The 19,727-nt window shown below is 40.1% G+C and overlaps 1 protein-coding gene across 2 annotated transcripts in view; it reads right to left on the reverse strand.

The window, feature by feature from the left end:
* Positions 1-1,065: 1,065 nt before the first annotated feature.
* GOLGA5 (golgin A5) overlaps positions 1,066-19,727 on the reverse strand; it is a 28,381-nt gene continuing 9,719 nt past the window's right edge. For both annotated transcript variants that reach the window (XM_040256610.1, XM_040256609.1), the window contains exons 5-13: positions 19,162-19,285; positions 17,591-17,794; positions 13,179-13,349; positions 10,630-10,758; positions 8,357-8,455; positions 7,400-7,625; positions 5,343-5,448; positions 2,838-2,901; positions 1,066-1,539 (exon numbers count right to left, since the gene is read on the reverse strand). In XM_040256610.1, coding sequence (XP_040112544.1) covers positions 1,459-1,539; positions 2,838-2,901; positions 5,343-5,448; positions 7,400-7,625; positions 8,357-8,455; positions 10,630-10,758; positions 13,179-13,349; positions 17,591-17,794; positions 19,162-19,285 — 1,204 coding nt within the window. In that variant the 3' untranslated portion in view covers positions 1,066-1,458. The remainder of the gene's footprint in view (positions 1,540-2,837; positions 2,902-5,342; positions 5,449-7,399; positions 7,626-8,356; positions 8,456-10,629; positions 10,759-13,178; positions 13,350-17,590; positions 17,795-19,161; positions 19,286-19,727) is intronic.

A 19,727-nucleotide genomic window follows, 5' to 3' on the forward strand; every position in this document is an offset into this window, starting at 1 on the left:
TTCATGGTTGGGAGAAAAAGCCCGAACACACCTAACATGACCTCTAAAACTTCATTCTGATAAAAAATAAGAAAACATCCACAGCTAGTATACCAAAACCTTTGAAGAATTTATAGGACAATTAAAGTCATAGTGTCAATATCATTAAGAATAGAACTGGTCAGGTTTTGGGTTAGGCACTGGCAGGCTACTGCAAAGGCAGTAACATTCCTGATAGGAAGCACTATAACCGTGCCCAGCCCAGGATCTCCATATACTACTTATGTACAAAGAGAGACCACCAGTACCTAGCGTGGACAAAATGAGAGTTCAGACATGTACACAGGAAGGAAAGCCAAAACAGACATTATACAGGACTTCAGGCAAAGAGAATGTCCCTTTTTAAAGAATAATTTCATACTGTCTCTGCACTGGAGTATTTTAAAAATGCAATGATGTTAAACCAAATTTGATGGATGTCCCAAGCTAAACCAAGATATAGAATGGAGAAAAGGAAAAGGGGTGGAGGAAGACAATGGATGAGGGGCGGGACTAGGGGAAGGGATAGTTAGGGAGTTGGGATCGACATGTACACAGCACTATATTTAAACTGGATAACCAATAAGGTCCTACTCTGTACCACAGGGAGCTCTGCTTTGTGCTATGTGGCAGCCTGGATGGGAGGGGAGTTTGGGGGAGAATGGACACATGTATACGTATGGATGTCCCTTTGCTGTCCCCACACTGTTGACTGGTCAAAAAAAAAAAAGTTTAAAAAGAAACTATTTGCTTTTTAAAAAGAAAAATAAAAGGAAGACAGCACGTGGGGTGGGGATAAGGAGGAAAGAGTGTATAAACCACTAATGCAATTCCAAGTGACACTGGCTCTGATTTCTGGCTCTACTCATGAATGCCAACTGGAAAGGCCTTGTTTAATGGGGATGAAAAACTATTATTTTGAAAAAGAAAAATGCACAGTCAATTTTATTCACATATTTATAGAAAGATTTATCCCAATCAGGTCTTTAACATGTAAAAAGTAAATCTACATTTGCAAAGTTAAATATATGAAAATACAAGGCAGACTGAATTATCAAAAAGAAAACATTTTATTTATATCACTAAATACAATTAGTTTCCCTGATTATAATCCATAATGAGTGTCACCTAAAATACAGGAAGCCTGTACAGAGGCATCCAACCCCAGCATCTCTGTGTGTACATATATACACCGTGCCGCTGACCTCAGAAAAAGCAGAGCTGAGCTTGCTAAGTTATTTCTGTTTCAGAAACTCTTACCATTTGAAGGAAATCAGAGGAAAATTTGGGTAGCAGAGTACTTGTATAATAACTTAAAAAGTTCAATACTTGTAGTGATAAAATAATGTTGCACACCCCTTTCAGGAATTTTAGGCAAGTGACCCTTCCGCAGACCCCAAGTCTGGAGAAAGGTTGATCACTGAATCAAGCAGGCTCAGTTCATTTGCCACGTGGTTGGTCATGGTGCATTTCTGGCGTGTAAGTCAACAGAACAATCATGACCCAGAGGTGAAGCAAAGCCTAAAGAAAGAAAAAACAACCTACAGATTAGCCAGTAAATCAACCCTCCCCAAAGGCCCACTGCTCAGTGCACGGAGTGCAGGAGCGTGTCTCGTGTGTCGCTGTATTCCTGCCCTTACAGTGTCTGCAACCCTGCAGGCACTCAGGACATGCTTACTGGAGAAACAAGGAAGAAACAAACGCACATTCAAGTGAGCAATAAGTGCAATGAAGGGTGATAGAGAGCTATGATACCGACAGCATTCTCAGATGAGAGGAGCAAAGTCGTGAACACACTCAACACGCACCTGTACACACAACTAACTGATCAGGGGATTAAAATACAGGGCAGATGGGCTGGTTAAAAGTGCTAGATATACATGACGTTGGTTGGAAAGGGTCTCTGTTATAGCAGAGTCATGGCTGCAATTTTGAGAGGGAGTTTCGCCATGATCTGTGAAGAGGAGGTGGGAATAATGTGTCAGGTTTGAGGCTGACTCAGGGTCCAGCACAGGACCTGCTGATCAATTTCCACTAACCCCCCACGGTGGTGCTGGCGTGAGGAGGTGCCAAGACGAAGCACCTCGCACACCAGACGTGCAACACCGCATCTCACGCTCCAGAGGGCACGTGTGATCCTCGTGATCTCCCCACCCAGAGGTGGGCATCTTCTCAGTCCTTTCTGATGTTACTCAGTTTTTTTTTTCCTTTTGCTCTACTACCCGTGCCTCTCATATTAAGAACTTTTTATTTGAAGGAGTAACTCTTCCCTCTAGTGGACACAAGGGAATTTCTAGCTGTGCTTTGATTTCTTCTCAAGAAAACTGCCCGTCTTAATTCAGTTCAACTACTTTTAGACAACCCCGCTCCGAACAGTTAGTAGGCTCACAGAAGATAAGACACAGCAACCCAAACTACGGTAAGCATCTTATTAGAGATAAGAAATCTAAAAGAATATATATTAACTTTGAGATCCCTTTAGGAAATAAAGCAAAACTTATGGAAATAAGCTTTACTTCAAGATAAAAATGAAGTCAATTGTTTTGCACTGTATTTTTATCATTCGAGGGGCTTAGAAATAAAGGTTAACTATTAAACTGCACTACAGTTTTATTACAGGAAAAGCCTTTGAGCAATTTATTTTTTAGACATAATGAATTATTGACTTTACTTGCATACTTTAAGAAAAAAAGTTATCAGAGATGAATTCTATACGCTTTCAAAACTGACTGCTAAACATTTAGTTAAAAAGATGAGCAGCTGAGAAAAACAAGTTAAAAACCAAATGCAGCACTGTTTCCTCAAACAAGTTTACTTACCATATATATAATCACAAAAACTCGTGCGATGGGATATCTTCGGAGGAAAATTCCCAGACGGATGCTGAGCAAGGGGTAGGGGTGGAGAGAGAGGAGAGAGTTACACTCAAAACACGTTTCTGTGATAATGTCTCGTGTTTTCTGTTTTTAAAACTTTACTCATTTAAACTGTGTGGCCACCATAAGAGAAAGATTAATTTTGTTTTATAGTAGACTGTTAAATGATTACTTGTAATAACCATATAAAATATGCTGCTGCTGCTAAGTCGCTTTAGTCGTGTCCGACTCTGTGAGATTCCATACACGGCAGCCCATCGGGCTCCCCCATCCCTGGGATTCTCCAGGCAAGAACACTGGAGTGGGTTGCCACTTCCTTCTCCAGTGCATGAAAGTGAAAAGTGAAAGGGAAGTCGCTCAGTCGTGTCTGACTCTTTGCGACCCCATGGACTGCAGCCTACCAGGCTCCTCCATCCATGGGATTTTCCAGGCAAGAGTGCTGGAGTAGGGTGCCATTGCCTTCTCCAATAAAATATCATAGTAGTGAACAAATACTTTTATCGTTATTTGGCAATTGCTAAACTTTTACCACAAGCTACTTCTTTTTTTCGATATCAATATTCTAGATCTATTTATTTTTCATAAAACATTTTAAAATTATTTTTAAATTAATTATCTATCTGACTGTGCTGGGTCTTTGCTGCCTTGCGGGGGCTTTCTCTAGTTGTGGCGAGTGGGGGCTACCCTTTGTTGCGTTGCGAGGGCTTCTCACTGCAGCGGCTTCTCTCGCTGCGGAGCACAGGCTGTCAGCACATGGGCTTCAGCAGTTGCACCACATGGGCTCAGTACTTGTGGCGCAGGCTTAGCTGCTGTGCCATATGTGGAATCCTTCTGGTCAAGCCCTTGTCCTCTGCGTTGGCAGATGGACTGCTATGCGCTGTGCTGCCAGGGAAGTGCTAGATCTAGTTTGCTTATCACTTCTCTTCAGCTACAGCTGCAGAAAGCAAACTTAGTCCCTTTAGCAACCATTTTTCTTTTAGGAACCAAAGGCAAGTGTGAACACATGAACAGGAAACGAGAGTCTAGTTGGAATTAACCTCTATATAGCTAATCTGGGAGCTTCTGCATGGACAAGGCAATGGCACCCCACTCCAGTACTCTTGCCTGGAAAATCCCATGGACGGAGGAGCCTGGTAGGCTGCAGTCCATGGGGTCGCTAAGAGTCGGACACGACTGAGCGACTTCACTTTCACTTTTCACTTTCATGCATTGGAGAAGGAGATGGCAACCCACTCCAGTGTTCTTGCCTGGAGAATCCCAGGGACGGGGGAGCCTGGTGGGCTGCCGTCTATGAGGTCACACAGAGTCGGACACGACTGAAGCGACTTAGCAGCAGCAGCATACTTGTAAATGGTTCAAAATTACAGAAACCCAGGTAAACACTTCAAGTAAGAGTGGGAAGCATTATGACATTCAGCCCTTACTGCTCATGTCTTTTTGCAACATTTTTTCCCTAAGACAAATACATGTACAACTACACCTTTCTTCTAAGACCTTCTGCTTCTTTCATTATCCTTAGCACAATGCCTTGCATATACATTCTCTAAAAATTAATATGTATGTTGAATTACTCAATAGTTGAAATAGATGTGCTCAATAATTTGGAGATAGTAACTATGGCATCCAAAGCCCATAGCTTCAGGAATTCAAATTAGTAAATCATCCTCCTTATTTTTAACACCATAGCTCCATTCTGATACAAAAAGGTAAGAAAAGATTGCTCTATTGTGCAACCATTCATTTAAACTATGTTTAATTACAAAAACTAAAAGGCCAGAGAGTTTAGCAGGTTATTTAGACATGAACTTTCTCAAGGTGATACACATACACTGGCAAAACATTTTCTTTATAAGGTGGATGACTGCTAGTATAAAAAGGTTTTTTTATAAATATATAACACACACATATATATATATATAAATTATGCTATTTATATAGTATATATTAAAATCAGTACTATTCATTTGTATATATAGCATCTTTTACTCTTATCATATGATAAAGGAGATAAATGTTCAAATGGATGTATTCACACGACAGAGGCTTTCTGAATGAAACTTAATGAATTTTTAAATAGAGTTTACTATAGAAAGGAGAGAAATGGCCAGGGTTAATCACTTCCAATAAAATACAGGCACTGGCAGACTTGTTAAAGAAATTTCATGACACTGAAATATCATGAAAGGAGTAAGGTAATCATCACTTTAATCATCAGCTTGGGAATTACCTGGTAGCTCAGTGCTTAGGACTCCATGCTTCCACTGCAGGAGGTGTGGGTTTCCTGGCATGGGAACTAATCCCACAAGCCAAGTGGTATAGAAGTAAGTTAAGTAAGTAGGTAAATAAATGAATAACTATATCAGCTCTGCTGGACCGGACTCACTATGAAGCCACTGGAAAATGTTATAAAATTACGGTCCATTGCTCCTTGATACTGGCACAGCTTACCTAAATTGGTCAATTGAACTAGCAGCTTTGCGCACTTTCCCATACATTCCTGCCAGATTAGTTTCTGTGTCATTAAATAGAACAGGAACATTTCGCAGACGTGTGCCTGTTTAAATAAGAAAACAATTAATGTACAGACACCAAACCAATTTTCTAACAAAATTATCGTTGAATTATATCGGGTTTTCCTGGTGGTTCAGATGGCCAAGAATCTGCCTGCAATGCGAGAGACCCAGGTTCTGTCTCTGGTCGGGAAGATCCCCTGGAGAGGATCCCCTGTTCTTGCCTGGGAAATCCCATGGACAGAGGAGCCTGGTGGGCTACAGTCCATGGGGTCACTAAGAGTCAGATATGATCGAGCAACTAATACTTTCCCTTTCATACATTATATTACATGTAGAAGAAGTTCTTAAGGCCAACTTTTAAGCAATACAACCAAAGATGAAAACATTTTTTAAAAAGTCAAAATATTTGAACTTCCATATCCACAAAAGTCAAAATTTAAAAACTAAGAAAATTATTTTCATGTGAAATGATCAAAAATTAGCATTTACCAAGTACTGGCAAGAGGTAGCACTAATGGGCACTTTCTTCCTGGGCCAGCAAAAATGAGGCTGCGCACTCTTTCTACAAAGCTGGTAACTCCCAAATCTGTATCTCCATCCTGGGCCACTCCCAACTCCAGACCCGTCCAAGTACTCGTTCCATCTCCATGTGGATGTCTGATGGACACCTCTACCTAGCACGCCCCAAACTATCATCCTGACTTCTTGCCCTTGCTGCCAACCTTCTCTTCCTGCAGTTTTCCCCGCCTAAGCACATACTCCATCTTTCCAAACACTTTGACTCCTTCCTCTCAAACTCCACATCTGATCTGCCAGCAGTTCTATCTGCTTCCCTTCAGATAAATCCTGAACTCATGCCTACCATCCCCACTCTGGTCTGAGTCACCAACATCTCTCACATGGGTTAACACCACGGCCCCTCCCTAGTCTCCCTGCCTCAGCGCTTCGTTCTCTGCAGTCTATTCCTGGCACAGCAGCCGGAGACATCTTGTTAAAATAGACACCCCTCTCCAGACCCTTCTATGGCTTCCTATTTCATTCAAAGTGGAAGTCCTGACACAGCCCTCAACAGTCTCCTCCCGAGGTCTGCCCTGCTCGCTCAGTCTACTCCAGCTGCCCTGGCCCCTGCTCTGCACCAGTTATGTTGCTGCCTCAGGGCCTTTGCACCTGCTCTTCTTTCTGCCTGGAATATTTTTTTTTGCATATCTCTTCATAGTCTACCACCTTACTTCCTTTGAGACTCAATAAAATGCCACCTTTTCAATGAGGTCTTTCTTTACTGCCCTACTAGAGTTATTACCCCATCCTTACACCTGGCACCTTGTACATCTTTCCTGCTTAACTTCTGTCTTAGCATGCATCACCATCTCACATAACTTGTTTACTGTATGTCGCCTCCCCTGCAGTCCCCCATGACACCAGAATGTAAGATCTACAGGACAGAGATTTGGGCCTCCTTTGCTGACGACTGTATTTCTGCAACACCACCTGATACCGAGTAGGCACTTTGACTGAAGTTTATACTAAAATCTTCAACATTCTTCTTGATCATGTATTTTGAGAATCTATACACTTCTCTACTTAAATTATAGAGCATGGATATACTCATGTGACTGACTATACACTACCTTTAATATTCACAGTTATGGTTTTTTAAAGCAACTTTTACTTTAAGGGTCCTGAAAGCCCCTCTCAGGTGAATTATTTGTCCTTGACAGTCTGTGAAGTGTCCTTGGACCTTCTTCTCCAGGTTCCAAACGAGTGAGGGATATTAATCAGCCTGCTGTCCAGTTCTCTAATGATCATATCAAACAGCATATAGACCAAGTGTCACATCAGGAGAAAAGCAGGTGCTCTGCTGGATACAACTTTTTTTTAAACAAAAATGTCTTTCTGTAACTTTTCAGATCATGTTTGAATTGGCAAGGTTGGAAATTAAAGCAATGAAATATTCCTTGGAGATTCCCCACCCCATACCCCCCTTTTTTTTACCTTCTCCACTGTCAACTCCAGCCATGTTAATAGAAGACCCGTTACTACTGCTTCCGGCAGCAGAGTTTATCTGCTGCTCGAGGCGCTCCAGCTGGAAGACCAGAGAGTTCTTCTCTGTGCTGAGACTCTCCAGCATGGTCTGCTTCTGGATGAGAGTCTCAGTCAGCTGATGGAGTCGGTTTTCTAACTCGGACTGGCTGCTGTTGCTTAGGGTTTTATTGGTAAGCTGAAAGGCAAGGTGTTCATAAGATTACTGTAGCAAACGAGAGGCAGAGAATGCAGAGACCACATTACTGCATTCCCGCAGGGAATCCATGGCACTCAGTGGTTCCTCAAAACTCTACAATTCTTTCACCATCTAAAGAAGTGATTTTCTAACTGTTATTTAGGGGGTCAGGAAATCAATTTGGCAGGTCACAGTCACCACTTACAAAAACAACAATAGAACAGAGTAGTACATAGAGGGCACAGCACATAGGGTATTATTCTGTGAAACTTCTGTTTTGGTTTTATATGTATAAGTGCGTGTGAGTGGGAGGCACATGTTATTTTTTATGTTTTGCATTTTCAGCTAAAAAAAAACAGTCAGTAACTTTAATGAAAGACCTATTAGTAAGAAGATTTATCATTGGATTTTTCTTAGGAAACCACAATCATAATACTGGCAATCAGCAAAACCACTGATGAGGTTAGAAGATATGAAACTCTAGAGTAATTAATTGCTCCTCGGGTGACTGGTTACAATATACTTGTATAAGAAGTATGCTGAAGAATAGAGCAAATGCAAAGTCAAATGGTATTAGATGAAAATTCTGTATCAGGTTGTAAAATAATATATCATGACTCCAAAAATAGGACTCAGGTGAAAATGTGGGGGGGGAAAGTATTAATGTATCCTTAAAAATATATAGATTTTACAATGATACCTTTTCCCAAGTTGTGAATACTGTTTCCTACCTGATTCCTGAGTTTTTGAATTTCTTCTTCTCGATCTTTAATCCTGCTTTGCAACGTGTTCTTTGTTCGATACAGATCTTCTTCTATGTAGTGGAATTCCTACACAGTGAGGCATAAATGAACAAAAGCTAAACCAGTGCTCCCCATGGCATCTCCAGTACCTGGAACAGTGCCCAACACAAAGTAAGCACTCCATCAATATGTGCTGCCAATATTCTGTACAGACTTCAAGAGATTCGATGAAAAGTTAACCCTTCAGCATGATGTAGCCATCTGTGTGTGATGGACTATCTAAGCACAGGTTTTTATTAGTCATATGTTTCCTTTTTTCTTGGGCAGATGATGTAGAGACAGAGCTGCTTGATCATATAAGTGAATGTCTAACATATCAGAAGAAAACCTGCCAAACTATTTTCTGAATGGTTTTCAAAATACCTGTACTGTTTTGCATTCCCACAGGACGATGAGAGAGTTCCAGTTCTCCCACATCCTTTCCAACATTAGGTACTGCCAGTCTCTGTAAGGGTGGCTATTATGGGGGCGTGTAGTGCAATCTCACTGTGATTTTAATCTGCATTTCCCTGATGATTTTGAGCAGCTTTTCAGGGGCTTATTTTTATTAGGCAGTATCCTGCAACTGTTTTGTTCCATCACTGATGAAACAACGAGAGAGGGAAAAAAAGAAATACCTCCAAATTCACTAACAACTGCACCAAACTAGTTTGTACAAGGGACACAATCAGTAAGAGTCAGGTCAGCATTAAAGAGTAAAGCGATGATAGAGAAGAAAGAGTAAATCATTAACTAGGCACCTTCAGAAGCATTACTTAACTGCAGACAAAGCAAAGCAAAGGGAGCTGAATGAAGGAGCACACGTGATATGGACTCAACCTGCTCACTGCACAGGTTGAGAAAACTGAGGTAAGTGAGAAGAAGAAATGAGGAAGGTATTTAGGTAGGGGAATCGCAATTTACAAGAAGGGTTGCTGGTTTCTTTGAAGCTCTAGGCTAGCACAAAATTTAAGGCTGAAAGTACTAAAATTACTTTAAGGACTATTTGATCCCACGATTAAGTACTTGCCATCCAGAACATCTGATTACTAAATAAACAGCCTAGAGCTGCATTCAGTTCCACTTTCCTCTACTTAACTCACTCGTCTTAGAAAAGGGCACTAGGAGTGGAGGGGTGAAACCATCAGTCACAGTAAAATGAAAGTTATCTCACTAACCATCAAGAACATCAAATTCTTGCCTTTTAATATAGACTTAAGTAAATTAAAATGCAGTTTCTGGAAGGACCGCTAATCTTATAACTAAATTATCTAAGACAGGCTATGATGTACCCTACAGATTGTTATTCAGTCAATTTTTCTCTTACTACTCAGGAAACAATCACTTTCATAATAAAAACATACACATCTTTAAGAACAGAACCAGTTTCAGAAGTTATAAATCCTAATGAAAAAATTCTTAAAAAGAATATAAATAGGCAAAGCTGGAAATGTTATAAGTGATGCACTGAGAAATATACAAACAACTTTCTCTTTTGTAAAATGAAAAGCATCATGATTTCATTGTGAAGATGAAATAAGATAATGTACACTAAGTACCTATAATAATAATGTTACTCAGTAAATTATAAATATTATGAATATTAAATATAGATTCTTATTGTGAAAATGTGGCTATAAACATGTTTAACTCTGCTGATACTGAAACTATCATATAAGTACATTAAAGTAATATAATTTGGCTTGGAGAGCAGACAACTGCTAATTGAATAATGAAATATAATTTTAAGCATGATTTGTAAAAACAGCCTGTGACAAGCATTTTTTTCTCAAACAGAAAGAGCAGTCTATAATGGCACTAATGTCGTATTTCTATTTCTAGTAAATAAAATTTACTATTGCTTCTAGAAAGTAAAAATGTGATAAAATAGGAAAATCAACTGATGTCACTAAGTGTTCTAACATACATACTCTGACAAGAAGATACAATAAAATATAGACAGAGGAGCAGAAAGAATTTTGGACTCTGGGACAGGAATCCTGGATTCTGTTCTCTAATTAGCTGAATGATATTAGGCAAATCTCAAAGTCATTCTATGTCTCCAAGTTTCATCTGTTAAAACAAACAAACAATGAGGACGGTGAGGTACTAATAAGGTCGGAGGGACCTCTGAGCTCAAGCTCTAAGAATTTCAGTAAGCTGCTTTACTGGAAATCACCTCATATGACTGCTGGTGAACAGTCTTCCTCGGGAATCCGTACCTGCTTCTGTCGGTCCAATTCTGCCTCTAGTTCTTGTTTAGCTGCTCTCTGCCCGGCTATTTGGTCTTGCAGATCCTGTAATTGTTCTCTTGCTGATTCTGCTTCACTCACCTGCTGAGCCTCCATATCCTAAAAAGATGAACCTTATATGTGAAAGCAATAAAGAACTGTTTGGCTCAATACTTACTGAATGGTCATTATGTGCCGTAAACGGGGCTCAGCAGGCCCTGGAGGGATAAAGATGAATGAGACAGACACAGCCTAGAAGGAGCACATAAATTGATCCTTCATTATGTAACACGGCAAACGGTGGGAGAAATGAACAGGACGCTGTGGCAAAAACCGTTTGGTTTAATGCGCATGAGCAGACTGAGGCTCACTGGGAGATTTCTCTCTGTTCAAAAGCTAACAAGTTCAAGAGAAATAGAAATATAACATCAAGAAGGACTTCACTGCCTTAGTCCCCTAAAACTGTAGATTATAATTAGTTTTTGTATATGTGTGGGTATCAGAAATCAACACATAGTAAAAATATAACTTTTTTCCTCATATCATGAGATTAGCATATTACTTTCTTTTTTTTCTTTTAGCTCTATTACTATTCTCTGTTTTCACATCTTTCCATATTTCTCTTTCTAACTTCTTCCCTTTGGTGTCACTATTCTCACCTCTTCAAATTACAAAACCACCTTCTAGACTGTCTGCAAAATCCATCAGCGGCAAAGAACCCTGCTTTAGGTTTCTGTATTTTCCCTCTATGGGGTAAGCCTAAGTCCATTCATATAGTACTCCATGAGACAAAAACTGGCTTCTCAATTTTGCTTTTTATCTTTTGGTACACTGTGAATATATGCTCATCTCCACAAACTCTGCACTTCACACATCATTTGGAAAGAACTGATAGATTAATGATACTCCCAGATAATCAAGGGAAAATACTCTTTCACACAACTGTGTGGACGTAGCGGGAAACAGCAATAAGTTAAATTATTTTTCCTTACCATTTTCGGGGTTAGTAGAAAGTAGACTAATTTTTGTTATCAATTTGACTAAATCAGACGAATTCTCAAGAGGTGGGCAGTGTGGTTAAGGGTACAGAGTCTGGCATGAGACAGACCAGGCTCTAATCCTGGCTCTGCCACCTTACGAGTCACAGCAAGCTACTTTCCTCCTCCACACCTAGATTTCTTCAGACTGCAGAATGAGAATCCGTCATCTCCTTCAAGGGGTTAAAAGAAGGAAGAAAGCAAAGGCTATACGTCGAGTGCTCAGTGCGGTGCTTGGCACTGCAAGTGCTCAGCAAATGACAGCTACTGCAATTACCAGCCATTCTTCCACTTTGCCAGACCCGACACTGTGGTCCTTATTCTCAGTTTCATAAAGTTCTTGAGAAAGGGGAGAGACGTGTCAGTGTCATCAGTGATGCTGTGGTAGGGGTGAGATATTAAAACAAATCATATTTTCCATCTCACCAAAAAGACATGGACTATATGAAAACTATACATGAAAATATCTGAAAGTTTAGTGTTTATTCACTTTCAAATTTATGGGACTGAAGTCTTTGGAATCCAAAACTATTTATAGAAAAAAATCCTACAGTTTAAAAGATAATAAGAAAAAAACTCAGAAATAACAGCAGCTACTATTTACTGAGCCTGTTATGTGTCAGGAACAACGCGAGGCCCTTTACACACAGGTTCCCCATAGAACCTTGTTCTCATCTGCAATTTACAGAGGAGAAAACTACGGCTCAGTGAGAGGTGGCAGTGCTGCAACGTAACAGATCTATTAAGTGCCAAAGCCGGGATACAGGACCTGCATCTATGTAGGACAGTCAAGCTTATACCCTAGGCAAGCCAGCCCGTTCTTATCACTTCCACACTCTCACTGTTGTTCATGTACATCTTAAAAAATCAATAATTTCCTAAGTTGATGCATGATAAACATTCTTGGCAGACAGTTTTTTTCTTTTTTAAAAAAACAAAAGGCTCATTATCCCATACTTTTTCTTTCTCGTCCTCAGAGCCCCCTCCTATGTCAAAGACCCTTGTTTAAGATAAATAAGTGGCCCAATTTTACCTTTAGATTAAATATATTAATTACACATAAATAGTAAATTATAAGAAAATGCATGAAACTATAAAAGATCATCCCTAAGCCCATTCTAATATTAGAAAGCATCCTTGTTTTAGAAGTAAACACAAATCTACTTTGTTTTTAACCACTAGGATGTTAGAGCTATAAAATAAACATTCTGTCTGGTTCCCTGTGTAACTCTAAGCCTAGAAGATGCATGGCACAAGGCAAATACTTGGTATTTATTGAATGAATGAGTCAGGTGACCCATGTTTCTTATTCCTCTAACTGTAAGTTGACCAATGGACAAGAAGCCTGCTGCTTTAGATTCACTTCTATCAGGTAACTAATATCCCAACAGTTTCACACATTACTAATACCCTTCCCCTCAGAGACAGAAGCTATCACCTCTCAAACTACTAATACCTGGGGGTAAACAGCTGTCTGTGAAGCTGCACTGTGATGATTCTTACCTGTAACTCGGATCTCAGCTGATGTATCTGACCCATCAGTTTCTGTATTTCCTCCCTCTGTGTCTCCTTCTCGTGCCGAAGTTCCTCTAGCTCTACGCTGTTAGCAGTACTGCTATCTAGGCCTTCAAAACCAGATCCTTCCTTTAAGCTGTTAATCAGTTTTTCTTTAGACTGTCATAAAAAAAAAAAAGAATAAATAAGCAAAGCAGAGATTAGCTTCTACACTGAATATCATCTACCACACACCAATTAAACCACGATGGGAATATTTCAATTATATTCTCCATCAGAGAAAGTCCATAGAATGTTAAATCCATAGGGATAAAAATGAAACAGAGCCTTGCTGTATAGTATTCTTGGACTGTAGTCCCCAGGACCACGTCACTGTTGAAAACTTATTAATAAGAGTATTCTCAAACTTTCTCTTCATTCTTTCTTATGCTTTTTTCCCTCCCATTATATTCCACTCAACAAATATTCATGGAGCATCTACAGTGGGTTTCGCACTATGCTAAGTGTTCTGTGTGATAAAAATAATGTCTCTCACTCCAGGTTGCCTTAACAATAAAAGAGAAGTGGCAAATATCCAACAGAAGGCAGTAAACACAAGCTGCAAGAAGGCTGGATGTAAGAAGATTACTTGCAGAGTTCTGAGCAGGACAAACCACTTCTGGGGAAGAGAAGAGTTTACTCAAAAGACAGCTTTTCTACTGGTCCTGGAAAAAGGCTAAGGTTTTAAAAGGTGTACAGAAAACAGAGGACAAAGCATAAAAACCCCAAAGCATGAGAGCCTGAAAGTATTCTGAGATGTGGTCAGATAGCATGTTAGGACCAATTTTGGGGGGCCTTTAGATCACAGGCTAAAATGTTTGAATTTTATTTGGCAGTCTAAAACCAACTGCCAGGAAGTGGATAAGGAGGTACTATGACCGGAGATGCGTTTGAGGAGGGTACATCTGGGATTGGTTTAAGGCAGCAGTTCACAAACTATGGATGATGGGCCAGGTCTGGCCTGTGACCTTTTTTTTTGTACAGCCCACTAAGCTAAGGATGGTTTTTACATTTTCAAAGGATTATAAAAAAGTAAAGGCAAAGAACATGTGACAGAAACCAGATTCAGCCCTCAAAATCTACAATATGTACTATTTCACCCTTTACAGAAAAAGTTTGTTGATCCCTAGTATAAGGATGAGTTGAAAGAAGAGATTTGAGGTGGGAAGACTAGTTGAAAAAGTGCTGTAATCTAAGGCCAGGAACAGCAAGGACCATTGGTTCCTTCACCTTAAATATTAACTCTCTTGCATCAAAAATAGTTTCTCCTTTCTATGTGGTAGAATTACAGGTGATGTCTGCAAGCTTTTCTGCATTTTTCAAATTTTTTATAACAAACAGGATTAGATCTGTATCTCCATACCTCCATGTGGCTAATAAGCAGACCTTTTACTGAGCTTCAGACCTGCATTTCTGATGGCCTTCTTGATACTGTCATCTCAATGCCACATCAGCTTTGCAAACTCACCATAATTTATCATAATCTTCAACCCTAACCTGCTTTCTTTTCTGTTTTCCCTTTGGTAGTACAGGGGAACACTCAAACCAGAAACCTGGAATCATCCTAGATGCCATCTTAGATGTCAACTCTCTCCTCACCTCTTCATGGCTGCCACAGTTCTTACACCCAAATCTGATCATGCTGCTCAACTTCTCTAACACCTCTCAACCCCTACCATCACCTACATTTTAAAATCAAAATTTCTCTGCTTGGTATGCAAAGTTTTCCACAATCTGACATCGGCTGTCTTTGAGTCTTCCCTCCTGTCTCTTGATCTCTAATACTTGTTGCTCTAGCAACAGAGAACTAGGTGTAGTCTCTTAAACATACTACGTTCCCTTGGGCCCCCTTTACTCTGGCATGGGCTGTTCTATCTGAAATCTCTGCCCGATCACAAGTCCTCCTACTCGTCCTTCAGGTTTCTCTTCATACAGATCTCCAGTGATCCCTGACATCTCCAGGCAGTTGTTAAGGGCTTCTTCCTTCAAGCTCCCACAGTGCTGCATCAATAATTTCATTATATCAATTGCCTCAGTGTCGTCCCACTAAATCAAATGCTCCCTTAAGAAAGAGGACACATCTTTTGAGCTCAGTATCCTCAGCACCTATCACAGTGCAAACGAACAGTTAAGTGCTCAATTAAGAACCCTTTACATAAATTAACAAATTACATTTATGAAAAGCAGAGATATTATTTTGCCAACAAAGGTCCGTCTAGTCAAGGCTATGGTTTTTCCAGTGGTCATGTATGGATGTGAGAGTTGGACTGTGAAGAAAGCTGAGTGCCGAAGAATTGGTGCTTTTGAACTGTGATGTTGGAGAAGACTCTTGAGAGTCCCTTGGACTGCAAGGAGATCCAACTAGTCCATCCTAAAGGAGATCAGTCCTGGGTGTTCATTGGAAGGACTGATGCTGAAGCTGAAGCTCCAATACTTTGGCCACCTCACACGAAGAGTTGACTCATTAGAAAAGACTCTGATGCTGGGAGGGATTAGGGGCAGGAGGAAAAGGGGACGACAGAGGATGAGATGGCTGGATGGCATCACTGACTCGATGGACATGAGTTTTGAGTGAACTCCGGGAATTGGTGATGGACAGGGAGGCCTGGCGTGCTGTGATTCATGGGGTCACAAACAGTCGGACACAACTGAGCGACTGAACTGAACTGAACACAAATAATTATATAGAAGAGTTTGAAGGAGACAGATATGATATTTCATAGAGGTAGAAAGAAAAGCTGTTCTAGCCAATAGCAGGCAGGGGCTAAAGTCAAAATGACACTATGGTTTCAAGCTTCACTTTCTAGGAAGACAGCAATATTATTTACCAAAACAGGAGAATGAGGGGAAAGCTGATTTGGGGTTTGCAATACCATATGCCAAGTAGAGAAGCACAGCAGGCATTTAGAAACCAGGCAGGAAGTTAGGGTTGGAGCCATGCTGAAGTCACATCAAGTGATAGAAGCAAGAGTGTACAACAAGATAAGAAAGAATAACAGCAAAGTAAGAAAAAAATAGCAAAAGAGGACAAAAGAAGAGCACCCAAGAGAAACAGCAGTAAAGAGAAGACAGAGCTGAGGCCATACAAGTAAAATTACAAGGCAACTTTCAAGAAGATAGGAGGGTTCACAGGGTCAACACATTCTACCAAAATCAAAGTGGATGGAAACTAATAGGAGAACAGAAAATATTTAGGTCATTAAAGACTTTGAGAAGACAATTTCAGAAATGTAGTGGGGACAGAAATTACATGAAGGAGTTAAAGTTAATAGTTCTAAAATGGAGAAGAGAGAACACTAACCCTGTCACTCAGTCGTGTCCAACTCTTTGTGACCCCATGGGCTATACAAATACAGTCCATGGAATTCTCCAGGCCAGAATACTGGAATGGGTAGCTGTTCCCTTCTCCAGGGGATCTTCCCAACCCAGGGACTGAATCCAGGTCTCCCACATTGCAGACAGATTCTATACCAGCTGAGCCACCACGGAAGCCCAAGAATACTGGAGTGGGTAGCCTATCCCTTCTCCATGGATCATCCCAACCCAGGAATTGAACCAGGGTCTCCTGCAATGTAGGCGGATTCTTTACCAGTTGAGCCAATAGGGAAGCCCTAATTCTGACAAGTTTGGCATTAAAAGAAAGGAGGACAGAGAAATGGATCAAAGTGATCAAAAAGGCCAAAAGCGATGTTTCTTCCACCATATGTAGTAACTGGGGTTTCAAGATCTGGTCTTTGTTCTCCCACTAAGTAACCACATGCTCTTGACCAAGCTGAGCCAGAAGAAGGCAGCAGAGACAAAGACACAGAGGAAGACACAGGACAGACTTGATGGAGAAAGGGCTTACATGAGGTGGAAGGAATCAACGTACAGGCAGAAAACTTATCCAAGGGGGGTAAAAAATGAAAGGGCATGTCTTCCCTCTGATATGAAAGGCAAAGGAAAGAGAAGTTGAAAACTACAGTCTTGAATTAATTAAAGGGAAGGTGGAAAGGTGGAAGAGGAGATCTGAGAGTGGGAGGAGGCCTAGGCCAATTGCTCTGAAAAATTCAAGAGAATCAACAAGGGAGAATAGAATAACTGTTAAAGACAGACACTGATATTATCACGGTGATTAAGGTGACAGGTTGAAGACCTGAACTAGGTAGTGGAAGGATGAATACTTTTCTTAAAAGGACAAAAGTGGTGGGAGCAGGAAACATTTCATCTTTTTTATAATATTTCTAAGAAGAACAAGACACCTGAAGTAAGCCAACCCAGTCAAAAGGAACAAAGCACCTCTCCGATCTACAAAGCGCTTCAGGGAGCCTCTCCGTCAACTGGCCTGGCTTAATGTTCACACCTGTGCGTCTCAGGCTCACCTGGAGTATTCGAGTAGCTTTTTGCTTGTAGTCAGCTAATTCTTGCTTAGAGGAGTCCAGGTTGGACTTCAGCACTTTGACTTGCTGCTGTAGCTCATCCGCTCTCTTCTTCTCATCTGAGTGCTTTCTTTCTGCCAGCGTAACTGCTTCCGCCAAATTCTGACGTTCCACTTCCATTTTATTAAGGCGTGCAGCAAACTCACTCTGTGGCAAAATTTTATATCATACTTATTATCATTTTGCTTTGAGAGAGTTTACAACCATCCGTTTAGATATCTTATGGGATTTACTAGCTCAGCCCATGAAACAGGGGGGTAAAAAAAAATAAAGTTCTTCATTTGTTAGGAAGTGAAGCACTGGAACTTTAAGGCTGTGGTTCCCAAACATGGCAACGCATTAAAATCAATGAGGAAGTCTGTTAAAAACACAGCCAAAAAAAAGAAACAGCCAACCAAGGCCTTCCCTGGGCTCAACTGAATTGAAATTTCCAAGACTGGGCTTAGAAATCCGTTTTTTAATCGGTTTCCCAGGTGAATCTTATCTCTTGAATACCACGTCTGATCTGATACTAACTGATCAATGAATAAAGGTCTACAGAAAACTAGAAAGTCTATTAGAAAACAAATGGAAGACACAGGTACACAGCTACATCTTCTCTAATATCATGGCTACCATTTTTCCTTTATTTCAAACTGAATACTAAACTATTCAATGTAATTTTCTTTAGCATAAGAAACTTTAAAAGCACACTCTAAAGAATGCAAGGTCTGTCCCTTGCTAGCCTAAATTTAGTTCTGAGAATTATTTATATTTTATCCTTATTTTCAAAAGCTGTGTGTGTGTGTTACTTGCTCAGTCATGTAAAACTCTTTGTAACCCCATGGACTATAGCCTGCCAAGTTCCTCTGTCCATGGGATTCTCCAGGCAAAAATACTGGAGTGGGTTGCCATTTCCTTCTCCAGGGGATCTTCCCAACAAACGGATCAAACCTTGGTCTCCTGCATTGCAGGCAAATTCTTTACTGTCTGACTTAGAGCTGAAAAATCACTAAACTAGATGCAAAAATTCACTTAAGAGTATAATTCTAAATAAATATGCTGTACAATTTTCTCTTACAATAACAGAATCAGATTAACTTGGAATCAGAAAAAGCTTAAATAAAAATAAATGAGATGCCACAAATTAGCTTTTAATCAAATAATGGTAATGCTTGTTGCACAGTCAAGCAAGGATCAAGATAAATATCCAAATACTTAGTTTTTGTCACAGAAACAAACTTTTCTGGAATACACTGTAGAATTTTATTTTAGTACATGTGCTATGAATGGTATAAAGTGATTCCTCCTCATACAAATAATAAAATAGCCGTGGGACTTCCCTGGTGGTCCATCGGCTAAGACTCTACACTCCCAATACAGGGGGCCCAGGTTCGATCCCCAGTCATGGAACTAGATCCCACATGCCACATCTAAAGATCTCACATGTCACAACTAAGACTCAGTGCAGCCAAATAAATAAGTAAATAAAAATATTAAAAAAGAAAACAGAGTCCCGCTGTCCCCATTCTAACCTGCATCTGTTTGTAGCTCTCCTGTTCTCTCTTCAGAGTGGCATCCACCTCATGCAGTCTCTCCTGAAGAGTCTGCAAAGCTTGATTCTGCAGGCTACTACCCTCACTGTGATCCTGTATTATTCTAAAGGAAAATACATCACTTGAAATAACTTATTTCCACAGTATACAAATGAAAAGGTAGAATAATTTTTAAAGCATTAGTAAATTAGCACGCACAAAAAGATGGTTTTGACTAAAACATTCTTTGAGAAGTCTTTTTCCCTTTTAATGGACTATAATCTATATTTTTAGGCATCCAAATACAAGCACATGCCACATGTTATTGTATGTCAAAAGATTAATGACACTGCTCTCAAATATTTTAAAATTCAGAATTTGCTAACAGTGCCTCTCAAGATTCAAATACCATTTTTAATCACACACATTCCAGCATTAACCAAAAGCTACATTTTCCCCTCTTGCAAATTTCCAAAGTGAAAATTTCACAAAATGGTATGGTATGACTACCATGTCTATCATTATGTGCCCTGATAAATATCCCAGCTCACTTTTTCATTATTAAT

The sequence above is a fragment of the Oryx dammah genome, unplaced genomic scaffold (assembly GCF_014754425.2).
Source record: "Oryx dammah isolate SB20612 unplaced genomic scaffold, SCBI_Odam_1.1 HiC_scaffold_16, whole genome shotgun sequence".
Taxonomy (NCBI): Eukaryota; Metazoa; Chordata; class Mammalia; order Artiodactyla; family Bovidae; genus Oryx; species Oryx dammah.